General features: G+C 39.9%; 1 protein-coding gene across 2 annotated transcripts in view; it reads left to right on the forward strand.

The window, feature by feature from the left end:
- The window catches only part of PPM1L (protein phosphatase, Mg2+/Mn2+ dependent 1L), a 238857-nt gene that overhangs the window by 173884 nt on the left and 48024 nt on the right, over window positions 1-16949 (forward strand). For both annotated transcript variants that reach the window (XM_008142248.3, XM_054713694.1), the window contains exon 2: window positions 2823-2997. In XM_008142248.3, coding sequence (XP_008140470.1) covers window positions 2823-2997 — 175 coding nt within the window. The remainder of the gene's footprint in view (window positions 1-2822; window positions 2998-16949) is intronic.

A 16949-nucleotide genomic window follows, 5' to 3' on the forward strand; every position in this document is an offset into this window, starting at 1 on the left:
TCAGTTCATATGACAGCTTGTATTTTTAATTGAGATATAATTGACATTATATTAGCTTGAGGTGTACAACATAATGATTTGATATTTGTATATATAATGAAATGATCACCACAATAAGTCTAGTTAACATCTATCACCACACATAGTTACATCTTGTGTGTGTGTGTGATAAGAACTTTTAATATCTGTTCTCTTAGCAACTATTAACTATACAATACAGTATTATTAACTATAGTCCTATAATCAGCATGCTGTACATTGTATCTTCAGGACTTATTTTATAACTGGAAGTTTGTTCCTTTTGATCACCTTCACCCATTTTGCAACCCCCCACCCACCCCCATCCCCCACCTCTGGCAACCACCAATCTGTTCTCTGTATCTATGAGTTTGGTTTCTGGTTTGTTGTTGTTGTTTTTCTCTTTTTAGATTCCACACATAAGTAAGATCATACGGTATTTGTATGACAGCCTGGTTTTAAGCATAGGTACGTGCTTGAGAATAAGGATTTAACTGCCATTTGAATACATTTAGAGCATCACCTCAATATAAAGGTGATTTCTTGAAATATCTTGACAGAATCTAGTACTTTGCTAGAATTATTTCTTTCTGTTCTTCCAAAGAATCTTTCCCCATGGAAAGAACTCTATATATGAAGTTATACTGTTTTAGAAATGAAATGCCAAACTATAACTTCAATATAGTAAAAAATATAAATCCTGTTTGAAGACCAATAACATAGTTTTAGAAAAGTAGATAATTGGACATAATTGGAAGGAAATGTGTGGTATGCTTTCAATAACACAGAGCACACCGATATTTGTAAAAATATGCATTGTACAATTATTCATTATAGAATTACTTCCTATGCCTCATAGATATTTCCAAGGGAAAAAAGACAGATGTTACACTGACTAGCAAGGTCATCTGAGTTTAAAAATAGTTATTCTGCAGTATGCCTCTTTCTTGTCCAGTGTCAGAAGAAAATTGTCATTAAACTCTAGAATTAAATATATAGTGCTAACATGTTGATTCCATTCACATTTTGTGGAATAACTCTATTTGTTCTGCACTAGGTGGCTAGCAGATAAATTGAGCAATGTTTGGTGATATTTTAAAGTTGTAATTTCATCAACAACTTAATTAGGGGATATAAATATAAATCTGGAAATAAAAAGTATTGTATGCTATATTCGGCTACTCTGAAGACTGAAAAATAACTTTCCAGTGGACTTTTCCTGGGAAGTCAGTTGTTTGTTCTGGCAAGTTTCTTTTCATCTTAAATTGTGTAACATTTAAAAGAAAAACTATGAAGGTTACAAAAATTATATTTTAAAGATAATTTTTTAAAATTACAGAAAAATTTAAAAGTATATTAAATTATATAGGTGTGCTATTCCTTATTCTGGGCCCATACCCCAGGGACAATTCTTTTTAACAGTTTCTTTTATTTCAGTTTCTAATGGTTATGAGTATAATTTTAAACAATATGTGTATGCCTTCATTTATTTTGTCAAATTCACAGCAAGGAGATGTTAAACTCTTGGTATTCTTAAGAAATATGTTTTAAGAATTTCAGTTTCTGATTCACACATGCCACTCTATCACTTAATTTCTTTCTTATAGTTCTGTTTAGTTGTGTTCTCGGCTGGAAGGGGGAAGAGTGTGCTATCTCCCCAGCCCCCCAGACGAATATATTAGAATCTTCGGGGAGGTGTTTGCCACAGTATACATGCCTTTCTTCCTACCTCCAAGGGAAGCATGCCCACCGGGTTGAAAATCACTGCATGTAATTTCAGATGTCCCTAGTTGGGAGTGCATTGTGAGACAGTGTAGAAGCAGAACAAAGTCAAATTAAGAATAATCCTATATAATAAAAGGCCAATATGCAAATCGACTGAACAGCAGAACGACCAGTAGGTATGACACCACTGACCACCAGAGGGCAGATGCTCAATGCAGAAGCTGCTCCCTGGTGGTCAGTGTGCTTCCACAGGGGGAGTGCCGCTCAGCCAGAAGCCCTGAGCCAGGCTCATGGCTGGCGAATGCAGCAACGGTGGCAAGAGCTTCTCCTGCCTCCATGGCAGCGCTAAGGATGTCTAACTGCCATGGGGAGCAGGCCTAAGCCATCAGTTGGACATCCCCTGAGGACTTCCGGGCTGCGATAGGGCGCAGGCTGGGCTGAGGGACCCCCCGAGTGCACGAATTTCATGCACTGGGCCTCTAGTATGTATATAAAGGCCAAGACATTTAAGTGGTGAACAGTTCTTTTTTCTGGCTAACAGATATCATTGTCTTAGATATTTTCTTTTTCTGTTTATCCCACTATTCCATTATCAGCTCGTACAGTGGGCTCTCCATTCTCTTCCCTTCACAAGAATTCCTGCGTGAGCATTAATGAGTAGAGAACAACAAAACAAAGTAGAGATACGGCTGGCATAGCATAGACTGTCTTCTGCTGAGACGAGTGACTGGCTTCTGCATTCTAGACAAGGGCAGTCATATTTATATCCAGTAAGATTACTATGATGGGACCTTCAGAGTTCAGTGGGATAGTTGTTGAAACTTCGAGTACTAACTCCATGAATGACAAACTAAATCTATCATCTTTTAGACCTTTCAGCCTGGTAGAAAACTCTTAGAGGTCTGTGATTCTGCCTATTTTGAAGAGTCACCTTACTGGTGGAGACTAAAAATGACAAGGACATGGTTGTCTAAAGGGTTCGCACCACAGTGCTTTTGAGTTCTCGCTGCAGCACCTAAGACGAAGTGAAAAGCCTACGATGAGAAATACTAATTTTCTTTTACCTGTTTTATTTGCAGACTGCAGCTGAATATGTAAAATCTCGACTCCCAGAGGCCCTTAAACAGCATCTACAGGACTACGAGAAAGACAAAGAAAATAGTGTTTTGTCCTACCAGACCATCCTAGAACAACAGATTCTGTCGATTGACCGAGAAATGCTAGAAAAATTGACTGTATCCTATGATGAAGCAGGTATGTTGTCTTTCATACACACACAATCACATGATTTTTTCTCCCTGCAGAAATTTCTTTATAGATTGGTTAAATTTAGGGCCTTTTCTGAGGTAGAAGATGAAGGGCAAACTGGACCCAAAGTTAGATAACATGGATTAACAGTGAGTTTCTTCTCAGTGAGTTTTAGTATAAAAAATTTCATCAGGAGGTTCCTAAAAATGTCTCTTAAATATCAAATTCCTTTTACAGTTTTGCTGTTTCTTAAAAGGAAATTTCTGGTCTTTTATCAATCATGGACTCTTACTGATTTAATCTTTTGAAGTGTCACTTCAATTTCAGATACCAGCTGAAAACTTTTGCATCTGATAATCCAAGAACTATTATTTGCTTCAAGTATTATTTTTTAATTTCAGAGAATTTCTTTTCCAAAGAGGTGCCATTTTTTCTTCAAGTTTCAAGCTGAACTTGATTTTCTTTTTCTTTAACTCCTTATATGAATCCTAGTCCCTCTTATCATACCAGATACTTTGGTTCATTGCCTCCCATAAGTTCATCCTATCTAAGGGAGCTTATTATTGAAGGCATAGACAGACTTCCTTATAACACCATTTTTATTTATTACATGGTCTGTCAGCTAAAACCCAAATTTTAATGAAACCAGTGCAATATTACTTGGAATTATTAAAATATTTAATAAAATTAAACTTAAGAGAAATATCCTAATTAAAATGGTCATATTGTCCACCCCCCAACAAAATGAAGAAGAAAGTACAGGAAAATAACATTTCTAATAGTCAAATGTTGGTAGTATCAATCCCTATTACTAGGACCTTCTGTTTTTATTTCCACAAGGAAGTTGTTAGCATGCATCTCATTTTCTTTCTCCTGATCCTAAGCAGTCTCAGTGCTGATGTTCTTAACATTTGATTTCAAGCTTGAATAGCAACAGAAGAGTAAATTTAAAAAAAAAAACAACATTATGCTACACATGCCTAAACACTAATGCAATTTTTTTCGTTATGAAGCTGTCCCCATTTATATTCTGCCTTATAACCCCTTTGCCTCCCTCTCAGACAGGCTTCACCTTTCAAGCCTTGCCTAAGACATCTCTGCTCTCTCTGATTCTCCTTTACTTCATTAATTTTCCAGACACATTGGCTTCTTCTGCCTGCTGGGTGGTTGGCTATTTGGTTTCGTATTTGCCTTGTTTTTCACATTCTTGTCTTTGGAATTCTCATTCATCTCTTCTCTCAGCCCTAATGGAGTAAAGGCTATGGTTGGCCCAATCAAAATAATATTTAAATATTTATAGTATCTCAGAGATCATGGAACTCATATACTTCACCTGCTTCCTACCCCCATAATCATTTTATGATGAAAAACCTGAGACTCACAGACTTGCCTGCAGGAACACAGTTACTTGGCTGTAGAGCTGGTGCTCCAACCTCCTATTACAAATCAAGCCAGGCTTCCACGGCCTGAATGCAGGTTCTCATTCATTCAGTCGGCATTTGTCCAAGGCATAGTGATATACTAGGCCAGTGGTCGGCAAACTGCGGCTCGCGAGCCACATGCGGCTCTTTGGCCCCTTGAGTGTGGCTCTTCCACAAAATACCACATGCGGGCGCGCACATACAGTGCGATTGAAACTTCGTGGCCCATGCGCAGAAGTCGGTTTTCGGCTCTCAAAAGAAATTTCAATCGTTGTACTGTTGATATTTGGCTCTGTTGACTAATGAGTTTGCCGACCACTGTACTAGGCAGTTGGAAGAAAGAGGGAAGAGTTTTGAAAAGGCAGAGAGGAATTAGAGATGTTGAAAACACTTTTTTTTTTTTAAGGTTAATCCTCACTAAGGATATTTTTTTCACTGATTTTTAGAGAAAGTGAAGTGGAAGGAAAGGAGGCATGAGGAGAGAAGGGGAAGAAGAGAGAAACATGTATGTGAGAGACATGCATCACTTGGTTGCTTCCCATACACTCCCTGACCTGGACTGGGAATTGAACCCACAACACACTCCAGCAAGGCAGATCTTGTTTAAAGTCTAGCTGGAGAGCTAAAACACATATATGACTTTTGGATAAAAATTCCAGATTTTGGGAATGAGTACACTCTATAGTATTCACAAGCTATTGGAGTTAAGTTCTCTAGGGGAGGACATTGGTTTAAACCCTGAAGGACAAATGATGAATGTGGGTTTGTGCAGATAAGAGAGATGCAGTCTTTGTGAGGAAGGGGCCCATGTAGACACCAAGGTGAAAAAAACTAAGACCCATAGACCTGCTTACAGTAACATAGTTACTTAGCCATAGAGCTGGGACTCCAGCCTCCTATTATAAATTAATCTGGGCTTTCACTGCCCTAGTGCCACCAGCTACAACTTCCCACTATTGAAATTTTCTACTCTCCGGCATGTTGTTGAGCAACTACTGGTCTGCAGAGGTGCTCTCGTACATGGCCTTTGGGAGCAAATGCTTTGGCACAGAATTAATGTATCAATAAACTTGCAGCATGAGACAGCAGAAATCACTACAGGATTGAGAGTAGAAAATCTGAATTCCAGGCTTTTCCTCTAGCTTAATGGTGACCTTTAGCAAATTAATGTCTTAGAGCCTCGGTGTCTTCATCTATAAATTTGAGCTAATAATATCTCACAGGGTTATTATGATAAGAAAGTATGTCACATTTGAGGAAGTCCTTAGAAATTCTATTAGAAATGCCACTCATGCCAAATGAGAACAGATTTATGATCTTTCTATCCCACAGACCAGTTTAAAGTACTCGGAGTTTTTTCTTGGCATGTCGTCTTTGGGGAGGCAAAGGCAAATTTTTTAAAATGATCTTCAGAAGCTTTGAGAAGTCAAGCAACATCTATGTTAAATCAGCCACTCCGGGCTCAGTTTGCCCTTGGTCGTTTCTGCATGAGGTGACGCATTTGGTGGGGGCTGTGTATGTATGAGTCAGTGAAGGTCACTGTGTGTTGTAAAATCTCAACTGCCTTCTGCTGCACTACCCATATCTTAATGATTTCATTCAAAGAACGAGGAGAAGATATGAAAAGTCATTGCTATTAAAAAGAAAAATAGGTTATCATAATACAAAGGAATCAGAAAATAGGATAGAAGAGAAGGTATCTAATACCTTCAGATATAAACATTTTATACAAAGACATTTGCTTACCTTCTTTCCATGCTATCCCAGTTTTTACTTGTTCACATTCTTAATTCAGCTCTCCCAGTTTTAGGAAGTGGTTAATTATTAATTAGAAAATGCCCTTCTTTGTCTGTGGAGAGGTTAATTTGCCTTTCATGCTCATCCACTGATAAATCAGCCTGCGTGACAGTTACCACATCTGTGGTTTCTAAACTTCTAAAAACCAGTTAATGAAAAATCCTTAGACACTTGTCTAAAAGCATTGGCTCAGAACCTTTCCTCCCTCCTCTCTCTTCTGTCTTTCCCTCTCAGTTTCCTCTCTTCCCCATCCATACTAATAAAAGGGTAATATGCTAATTAGACCTGACATCTTCCGACAGACAAAGCCATGGTGGCGGGGCCGAGGCAGAGGCGGTTAGGGGAGATCAGGCCGGCAGGGGAGAGCAGTTGGGATCAGGCTGGCAGACAGGTGAGCAGTTAGGAGCCAGCGGTCCCGGATTGCGAGAGGGATGTCCAACTGCCGGTTTACAGGATCAGGCCAAAACCAGCAGTCAGACATCCCCCGAGGGGTCCCAGATTAGAGAGGGTGCAGGCCGGGCTGAGGGGACCCGTCCCCCCACTCCCTCCCCCCCCCGTGCACGAATTTTGTGCACCGGGCCTCTAGTTAAACATATAAGTATCTGACATTTTTACTCTTCCACAATTCAACTATCCAGAAACCTGACTTTCAGCCAAGAAATGGGAAGGAAGCAAAAGCCACCCTCAGCCATACCATGTCACAGAAGCTTTAGATTCTCACCTGGAATCTATATATTTTCATTTTAAATCATTCTCACCTGTTAGATTATATTTTCCAATGTGATGTTTTTAAAAATTCTTGTTCTGACATTGAGTATTGTACTTTTATTACAGAAACAAGTAGAAATAAGTAGAATAGTATAATAATAGAATAATAATTATCAGTAATCCTGTCATTGGAAACATTTGGTACGTTTCTCTCACTCTAAGCATTTTTGAAATGTTATTGATATCTAGCAGTTTTGTATCCTACATTTTTAATCTAACACTATGACATAAGCTCTTCTTTATTTTATTAAAACCTCTTCATGTAACAGTCATTTTAATGGCTACATAATGTCCTGTTCTTTGAAAGTACTACTTACTAACCATTCTCCTATGTTGGACATTTGTGGTTTTGTTTTTGTGAATAATGCTGCAATAAATATGATGTGCATTTGTCTGCATTTCATATTACTCTAAAAAGCAGATTTTAGAAAACCAGAGTTTAGAATTAGAATTAGAAGGTGGGGAAAGGAGATGATACTGGGAGCAGAGACCTGAAAGCAGCAAGGAATAAAAGCAAAGAGCAAATTCATAGAAATCTATGAAAAACAGTTATCATATTCCCAGCATTGTTCTGCATTCTACATTAAGTCGGCATTCATAGACTGTGTAGTATATAGAGTTGACATCATTAATCTTCATAATGATGACCTTGAGTCACAGAGAAAAAGTTTAATTATACTCTATATATAAAAATAGGAATTGTATAAACCATTTTATTTTATTTTTATTTTTTTATATTTTATTGATTTTCTACAGAGAGGAAGGGAGAGGGATAGAGAGTTAGAAACATCGATGAGAGAGAAACATCGATCAGCTGCCTCCTGCACACCCCCCACCTTGGATGTGCCCGCAACCAAGGTACATGCCCTTGACGGGAATTGAACCTGGGACCCTTGAGTCTGCAGGCTGACACTCTATCCGCTGAGCCAAACCAGCCAGGGCTGTATAAACCGTTTTAGAAGGATTTTTATCCAAATGTTTTTTTTTAAGTTTGGATTCTTACAGTGATTATTAAGTTTTGTGGTATAATTGAAAGAGGTCTTAGAACCAAAAGACCCAGATTCTATTGCTAGCCCTGCTGCCAACCAGATATATGACCTTGATTAAGTCACTAAATCTCCCTAAACCCTATTTTGCCATAAAACAAAGGAATGAACAGGATCTCATAGATGTCTTCCATTTCTAAAACTATGCTTCTGGTCTCTTGGCAATGGAAAACTCAGGTGGCCATAGCTTCTGCAAGGTAGCACGTAGCTTCTTCTTGAACTTCCTGCTTGCTCCATCAACTTTCTCCTGTCTCTTCACACAGCCATGTAATTTACACAATATCAGACTCAAAGACCACTAGTCAGTCTTTCTAGCATCTTTACAAGAAGATGCCCAGGCATACTTTTGTTGGTGGGATGGGAGCCAGGCAAAACTAGATTTGGAAAGGAGAGGCTCTGAGCCATCATTCATGGGTCCTCATTAAGATAGCTTAGATATTTTTACTAGCATTTATTAATGCTACAGAGTAAGAAAATATGCTTGGCATTTGATCTATTAATATTTTTATTTCAAATCCAAGTTTATACACATTTCTATAGATTCAGCTTAGACACTAAGGGAAGCAGTGGCATGATTTGAGAAGTGATTAAAATAGCATTTCACACCATCTCAGAGAACATCGTTAACCTAAATATTCATTATTTGTTATAGGAAGCAAAAATTGAAGGGTTAAATAGCAGGAGAGGGAATCTTTCCTCTCATTGTTTATTTTTGTGCTGGTATATTATTATTTATGTTTCTTTAAGTAATGTTAAATTGTTTTTTTTTAAATACGTTTTTATTGATGTGTTATTGTTGTTTTAGAGAGAGAGAGGAAGGGAGAGGGAGAAAGACAGAGAGAAACATTGATGGGAGAGAGAAAAATGGATCGGCTGCCTCCCATATGCATCCTGACCAGGGATCAAGCCCTCAACCTAGGCATGTGCCCTGACCGGGAATCCAACTGATGACTTTTCTGTGCATGGAACGATGCTTAACCCACTTAGCCACACTGGCTGGGGCAAATTGTTTTTCATTTATTTTTAAGTTTGGGCATGAATAAATAACCTACATATTCCCTTGTTAAGGATAAAGTAATATGGCTTGTGATGCCTTGTGTTTGAGGGAATTGGGAGGAGAGTAGGCCCCTTTATTTGAGAGTGATATTCTCTGTTGCACACTCAAGTGCCCTCAGGCCTAAGAAAAGGCACTTTGGGAAAAGCTGAGTATACCTGTGGTGGGTGGACTGGCCAGTGGCGGTATATTGTTGCAGGCCTTGAGACAGTTGCCTAAGTTTCAGCTTAGATCTTTTTCTCAGAGTTAAACCTAAGACCAGTGAGGATTTTATTTCTGCTCTTACTAGAAATCCACATAGCTTTCCAAGGAGCACAAGTTCCTACCACATACAGCGAGCGCTTACAAGTAGAAAGTGAACCAGGCATTGCAGGTGAGGGAAAGAGAGAACTCAGCTGGCTGTTTATTGTGTTCATTTGGGCATCAGTTAAAGCTGGGGACCTACAAATCCATTTCCAAGTGTCAGGCAATCACACAAGTTTCCCAGAGGAGGTGAGAAAGCAGTGACAGCATTCATTTTTCAGCCTCTGCTTTGTGATCCCCTGATGCAGGTCTATATTGGACATTCCTGAGAGCTGAGCCCAAGCAAAGCTACCTGCCGGGAAGACACACCACGTACTGTACTGTGCTTTTTGGGAAAATAGCTTTTTTAGAGGGTGGGGGAATGTGCGTTAAACAATTTAAAAAGTAGCTGGAGGGTTACCTCCTATTGAGCTTATTTTATTCTTCTTAAAATAGGAGGTACCTAAAAGTTCATCTATGATTTAATTGAGCCATTATTGTCAGAGTAATCAGTGATCTCCAAAGGAAAGTCATTTCCTGCCATGGGGACGGGGGGGGGGCGGGGGGGGGGGGTTGGTGGTGGAATTGAACACACATCGAGAAACCAAACTCAAGAAAAGAGATTGTGAATTATTTAGAGTCTTTTCAGGTTTGCCAAGAACATTTAAAAAAAAATGTAGTAAAAGGCATTTGCAGGAAGTTCTTCACTCTAACAAATAGAGTGTATTTCTTGGTAAGTTTCTCAAACAGGTCCTAAGGGAAGAGGTGGCACTAAGGTTTCTTTACTTTAAACCTTCAATCAGGACCCGGTTTCTGATCTCAAAAGATACTCTTGCCAGAGGCTTGCTGATAGGATTTGGAAGGAAGAAAAAAACAGGGACCCAAAAGAAATTTAAAAAGGGAAATTGAATACTGGTCATGCAACCTCTGACTCCAACTTCTGAATTTCTGTAAAAAAAAAAAAAATTGCTGTTTTATTTTTCCACTATAAGAGTAATATATAGTACATTTAAAACATTTTTAAAATATGGAAAAATAGAAAAGGAAAAGATAATCTCTATATTGTTACCGATGAATAGAGGTCCTCATCCCCACCTGTTGCTCATGGAAGTGGAATTCTTGGGATATCCCAAGAAAAATAATTTTCTGAGACTTGCATGAGAGACTGAATGATTTTTATTTGCATGGAATTAAATCCCCGAGTTTCCAACGTCTCACTTCCCTTTGTCCTGCCAAGGAAGTAGTCCCATTTTGTCTTCAACAGGGCTAAGATCAGAGCCAGTGTCCAGAGTTTCCTTTCCATGTTGGAACATAGTCAAATGCAGCATCAAGCTAGCTTAGTTTGTGTTCCCAGTTGCAGTCCATCAGTCCATGGTACGCGGGGTCTGCAGGGCCCCTTGGCTATGGGAAACATGGGCAGGAACAAAGCCAAAGGAACCAGAGAGCTAAGAGAGCCATGAGCCTAGAGCTGAGAGAGCAAACACCTCTCTTTGGGAGGTTGTGTAACTCCAAATTTTCTCAGGCTTGCTTTGGCTCCACTCTTCTAGCCAATGATTTCTGTTCCCAGGTTTGATTGGCAAGCACTTTCCCTGGGTCACCCCAACTTTACTGTGCATGGGCCCATCTCCCCTTTGTTGGCTCCCTTTCCTCCAGTGTTTTGCAGGGAATGGGCTGGTGCTTCCCTGGGGAGTGCAAAGTTTCAGCTTCCTGGTGAAGCTTCCCAAATGGCCATGCTTATGTCTGGCCTTCCCCTTTGCTCCTTTCCTATCCTATATAAGAAAAGGCTAATATGCAAATCAACCAAACAGTGGAACGACTGGTCGCTATGACGTGCACTGACCACCAGGGGGAAGACACTCAATGCAGGAGCTGCCGTGACTTGGTAGCGGTAGTTTTCAGGTGATGCATTCTGAAACGAGAGAGGAGAAAGCGTGATTCCACTTCGGCGGTGGGTTATGTTGTTGCTGGGGCACTGTAGGACCCGAATTTGGTTTACTGCACACTTGCATTTGCGTTCCACACCCTGTACGACAGCAACTTTGCAGAGTGCCCTCTTGCACTCTGGGACCCCTCAGGGGATGTCATAGAGCTGGTTTTGGCCCGATCCCTGCAGGCCAGGCCAAGGGACCCCACCTGCCAGAGGGACCCCACTTACTCCACAGACACCTTTCGAGCCATGGCTCTGACAGCCAGGGAGGGACCGCAGGAGATTGGCTCCAAGGCGTGTCTGGCACATCACGCCAGCCACCTTCTAATTAATTTCCTTTCAATGTGCATGAATCCATGCACCAGGTCACTAGTTATTAATAAGTAGCTAATACAACAATATCACTATTACTTAAACATAACCACCTTTTTTAGTGTTTTTACTTCTAGTCATTTTTCTCTGCTGAGTTTTTAATTATTTCTACCCAAATTTTTATATCTTTTTTCATCAACACTGAAATATAATTATATTTCTCCATGCTCTTAGAAACTACTCAAAAAAGTAATTCATAATGGCTGCACACCATATTTTCCGGCGTGTAAGGCGACTGGGCATATAAGATTTTCCTGGGTTAAAAAGTCGTCTTATACGCCAGAAAATACGGTACATAGATTTTTTTTGTATAACACTGGATAACATAGAATGGGTTAAGCCAATTACTGTATTTTCCGGCGTATAAGACGACTTTTTAACCCAGGAAAATCTTATACGCCCAGTCGTCTTATATGCCGGAAAATACGGTAATATACCACCATTCCTGTAACCCTTTAATATTTTCAACACTGTTCCTCTCTTTTATCTGTGTTTTAGTTCTCATCACCATGTAGAATCCCTGAATTTGGAGGTGTGTTTCTTATTTGTGAAAAGATGAGAATAGTTACCTGATTGGCATAAACATAATGAAGATGTTTGTACTGCAGCTAGTTTTTAGTTATGTAACAGTGGGAACAGAGGACTTAAATAGGTCATCAAAATCCACTTATAATCAGAGGACTTCTTTCTGTCCAGTAATATCAACCTCGTTAACCAAGCTGATTTGAATTTCTTACACTTCCCCTTTTGTATCGTGGATTGAAGAAGCCAAAAGATAGGGAGTGGGGAGTAGTAACTAGACAAAGTGTCTTTCCACCTACAAACTAGAAAACTGACATCCATGGCAGTTCAAAGCACCCAGACGTGTGATTCTCAAGCTCTGGGGTCAGTTTCTGTGTCAGTGGCGAGCCATTGAACCTCTCTGATTGGTTTCTTCAACTGTAAAACGAGGACTTTGGATTAGATATTTTCTTAGGTCTCGTCCAGCATTGACATTCTGTCTTCAGTTCACTCAGCATTCATTGGCTCATTCATTTATTCACTCTGTAAACATTAACTGAGCACCAATGAGCCAGGCACTGTGCCCACCTCGGGAACACCGGGATGACCATGTGGCCCTACACTCCGTGTGTGTGTGTGTGTGTGTGTGTGTGTGGCATGTGTGCATACTTCTCTGTGCATGTGCATGTGGTAGTGGGAGGCCAGGGACAGAGACAGTGGTAGAAACAGGTGACTAGAGTAGAGAGGAATCAGTGCTGTGTTCAGAGGACAGAAGATACCCAGAGGAAGAAGGAATTAGGTTTAGGATAGAGAAAGCAGAAAATAAATCTATTTATTTCTCTTAAATAAATCAGAAAATCATAAGAGAACCCATAAGTGTCTTGAACTGTTCATCTTGAACTTTAATTAATGCCCATTGCATTTTTAAAGGTAGGTAGGTTTATTGTAATGTCTTTTCTTACTTTCCTTCTGTAACTGGGGTTATATGTTAGTGCCTTATCCCGACTTATTCTTGTTCTCTGCTATAGCATCATCTTCCATATTCTGTTACTCTTCAAATAATATTAATTAGTTTACATTAGCTTATCTCAATGTTATCAGCATTGCCTGTTTCCTTATGAGATCTCCAAGATTTAAAAAAAAAGATAATTAGCGTTGAAGATTGTAAAAGTATTATGATGGGGAAGACACACTGATCCAAGTTTTGCAGTGGGCAAAATAAAATTTAAAAATTTTTAAATACGGGAAAATACTGGAAACCACAGGCTAACACTGAGATTTTGAACCAGGAAGTGCCACCTCTGGTGATTAGCACATTTGACTGGAGCTGTTTATCTTTCCAATCAAGTTGTCATTGTTAGCCACAAGGGAAGTAATGTTACTACCTGCTCTAAAGTAGTGTTTGATTGCGATGGGCTGGAGAAAATGTGTGCACTTCAAAGAAAATAATTGTGCCAGGTGGTCACAATTTAGAAGGCATTGACCAGCCAGAGACAGGATGCCGATGCTATCTGTACCTCTTTCTTTCTTTCTATTGGAATTTTGTAGCCAGGATTCTATAGACCTTGTTGGAATGCTCATAATACATTTTAATGAGATCCAAGTTAGTGGTAAGACCTTCAATCTGTCGGGGAAAATAGGACAGTTTTAAAGTGCCCGAATTCCTAATGCACTTTACTGTCCATTTGTATTAGTGAGAGGTAAGCAAAATGCATCCTCTGGCTGGCTTCCAGACCGGGAAGATCTGTGATCAGAGGCAGCTGGACTGCTGTTTAATGTCATACCGTAAGAATGTTGAGCTTAGTCTTTGGGAGCTAGTAGACACTGAAGTTTTGTCTGATAAATTGCCTCCTGAAAGGCACTGTTTTCAAGTCACCTTCTAGTGCCCAGAGGTGTTCTCTTTGTGTTTATTTCTGTAGTCAATGTCCTTGTCTCAAGGCTGTGTGGCTTAAGCCATGCTGATGAATCTGGTTGGATGAAGAGTTTCTACAGTATGTGCCCTCTGGAGGCACCTGGATGTGCGAAGTTCTGCAGTCAATCCAAGGGAACTGTAAGGCGACTACACAGAAATCACTAGGACAAACACTGTTCATTCACACAAACATTTACTGTACCGGGTTCTGGCTGGGTGCTGAGAGTCTAAGAAATGGAAAAGGACGGCCGCGTTAGAAGCCTTCTCCCTTTGAATTTATTGCTAATCTTTACTATGGTGTCTATAAATCTGTCTTCTAAGGCCTGCTTCAAAATCACACTCTTAACTGGCTTCTTTTTCACCTGAGCCTGGCTTTCCATTCCTCTGATCTCAGTCTTTCTCATTCAAGGAAATAGCAAAATTACATTTTTTTTGTTATTTACATTCTACTTGCTTCCTGAAAGTTTGATTTAACATACATCCAATAATAATGTTACAATAAAAATAGAGAATCAAAGCCACAGAAAGAGAAGGAAGCAAATATGCTAACCAGGAAGGATAGACAAAATAAAACAAATTTTCACTAGAGACGACTTCTCTTCTGGTACTAAAGTTTATGGGGACTTTTTTCACAAGGTACCTTGTATACGGGGCATTAAACATGAGCTCCACCTGAGTTCCCTGAAAGCAGAGCCTGAAATAAAAAGCTGAGTGCAGCTAGTTAATTCAGGAATACAAGCCCTAGGAGCTGACGTGAGGGGCCTTGGGAATGAAACAGGAAAGAAGAGAAAAGAGAAACAAGGGAAAGCTACTAGGAGGATACACAGTGGAGTTGGTCTCCCCTGAGGGCACCTGCCAAGGAACCTTCTAAGGAAGCTTATGAATGGGGCTCAGACCCATCCACCAGCAGGTGAAGGGGGAAGCATTTAGCTACTACCCTCATTTGTCGAGGGTAGCTCCATTTACATTAGCTCCCCTGCACTTTGGTTAACATATGCCCGAATGCTAAGTGGGTTCTTCAGGCCCCCCACACATTGGCATCAGGGAAGCTCCAAGGAAGGAGTCAAGTCTGCATCTGGGCTGAACTGGTCCCTATACCAGTAGCAAAAGAGTGTGAAATGGTGCATAGGAGATGTCCCATATAAAAATGAAGCCAGTGAAATCTTAAAACTACTTTACAGGAAATACATGTGAGTTCATCACATGGCCATTTCTTGTGTAACCATCATCTATAATGCCAAGGATACTTAATTCATGTTTTTTTAAAGCTCCTGTATAAGCATATGGCTATGTCCAATGTAGAGAGTACTCAAATGCATTTATGGAAAATCTTACATATAGCAGAAGACAGAAGGTGACGGTGCTTTGTTTGATGTAACCGTTCTCAGCTTCCCAGCTCAAACCAAAATAAATGGACTAATCCTCACTTTTGTGATGGATGACTTTTTCACAAGTCCCCCGGCCCTTCAACCTGAGTGGCACGGTGAGATCCAGTTTTCAAACTGGGTTGTATATTTTTCATGTAAGCAAAAAATAATTGCCTTCCATAGATAACTCACAATAGTGGTTATTTTGGAGAGGAGAAGCTGGGGAAGGAGACTTTTTTTTTTTTTTTTTTACTGAATCCTCTTATTGCACTGTTTGAATTTTTAACTTTGCCCATGGACCTTCTATTGATGATCACTTCTGACTCCTCAACCAAAAAGGATATTTCTTTCTAGAGTTTCTTAAAATGCACAGTGTCTTGCCTGTTCCAGGTGCTATAACAAAATACCACAGACTTATACCACCCAGCTGAAAAACAACAGAAATTGATTTCTCACCGTACTAAAGGCTGGAAGTCCAAGATTAGGGTATTCTCATGGTCAGGTGAAGGCTGTCTCCTGGGTCATATACTTCATACTTCTTGTGTCTTCACATGGTGGATAGGGCTATCGGGCTCTCTCAGGCCTCTTCTGTAAGGGCACTAATCCCCTTGATGAGGACGCCATCCTCATGACCTATTCAAGCCCTGCCTCCTAATGCCATCATATTGGGCATCGGAATTTCAACATTAGAGTTTGAGGAGGACACACATATTTAGACATAGCACCCACGTACCTCTACAGATGTGAAAATGAAGCTTAGTTTTTCACAGCAGTATCCTCAATGCTTCAAGATTAATGTATTATTCTATAGATTGTAATAGCCTCTCTCTCTCTCTCTCTCTCTCTCTCTCTCTCTCTCTCTCTCTCTATTCCCTCACTACCCATCCCTCATTTTTTCTCTGTTTATTCCTTTAACTAGCTATGTTCTAAAATTTAACACAGTTAAATTTTTTGTTTTTATTACATAATTTGATGACCTGTTTGTTTTTAATTTTTAAAATAGAAGAGTAGCCCTAGCTGGTTTGGCTCAGTGGATAGAGCATTGGCCCATGGACTGGAGGGCCCCAGGTTCAATTCCAGTCAAGGGCATGTACCTTGGTTGCAGGCATGTGTGGGAGGCAACCAGTCAGTGTGTCTCTCTCACATCGATGTTTCTCTCTCTGTGTCTCTCCAACTCCCTTCCACTCTCTCTAAAAAAAAAAAAAAAAATCAATGGAAAAGTATCCTCCTCGTGCGAGGATTAACAAAAAAATAAAATAAAATAAAAAGATAAAGTAAAATAAAAATATAAAAGAAAAGAAAATGGATGAGTAGAATAACTGCATAAATTGTTTCTATATTTGACCCAGCAATTGTCTTCTGTAAAAAAAAAAAATGTTTTCTCTCCTTTCTTTATTGATTCTTGGGTGCCTTTTCTATAGTGTAGACTGCAGTGATGGCGAACCTATGACACGCGTGTCAGCACTGACACGCGTAGCCATTTCTGATGACACGCGGCCACTGAGGCGGCT

This window comes from Eptesicus fuscus, chromosome 3 (genome assembly GCF_027574615.1).
Source record: "Eptesicus fuscus isolate TK198812 chromosome 3, DD_ASM_mEF_20220401, whole genome shotgun sequence".
NCBI classification, from domain to species: domain Eukaryota; kingdom Metazoa; phylum Chordata; class Mammalia; order Chiroptera; family Vespertilionidae; genus Eptesicus; species Eptesicus fuscus.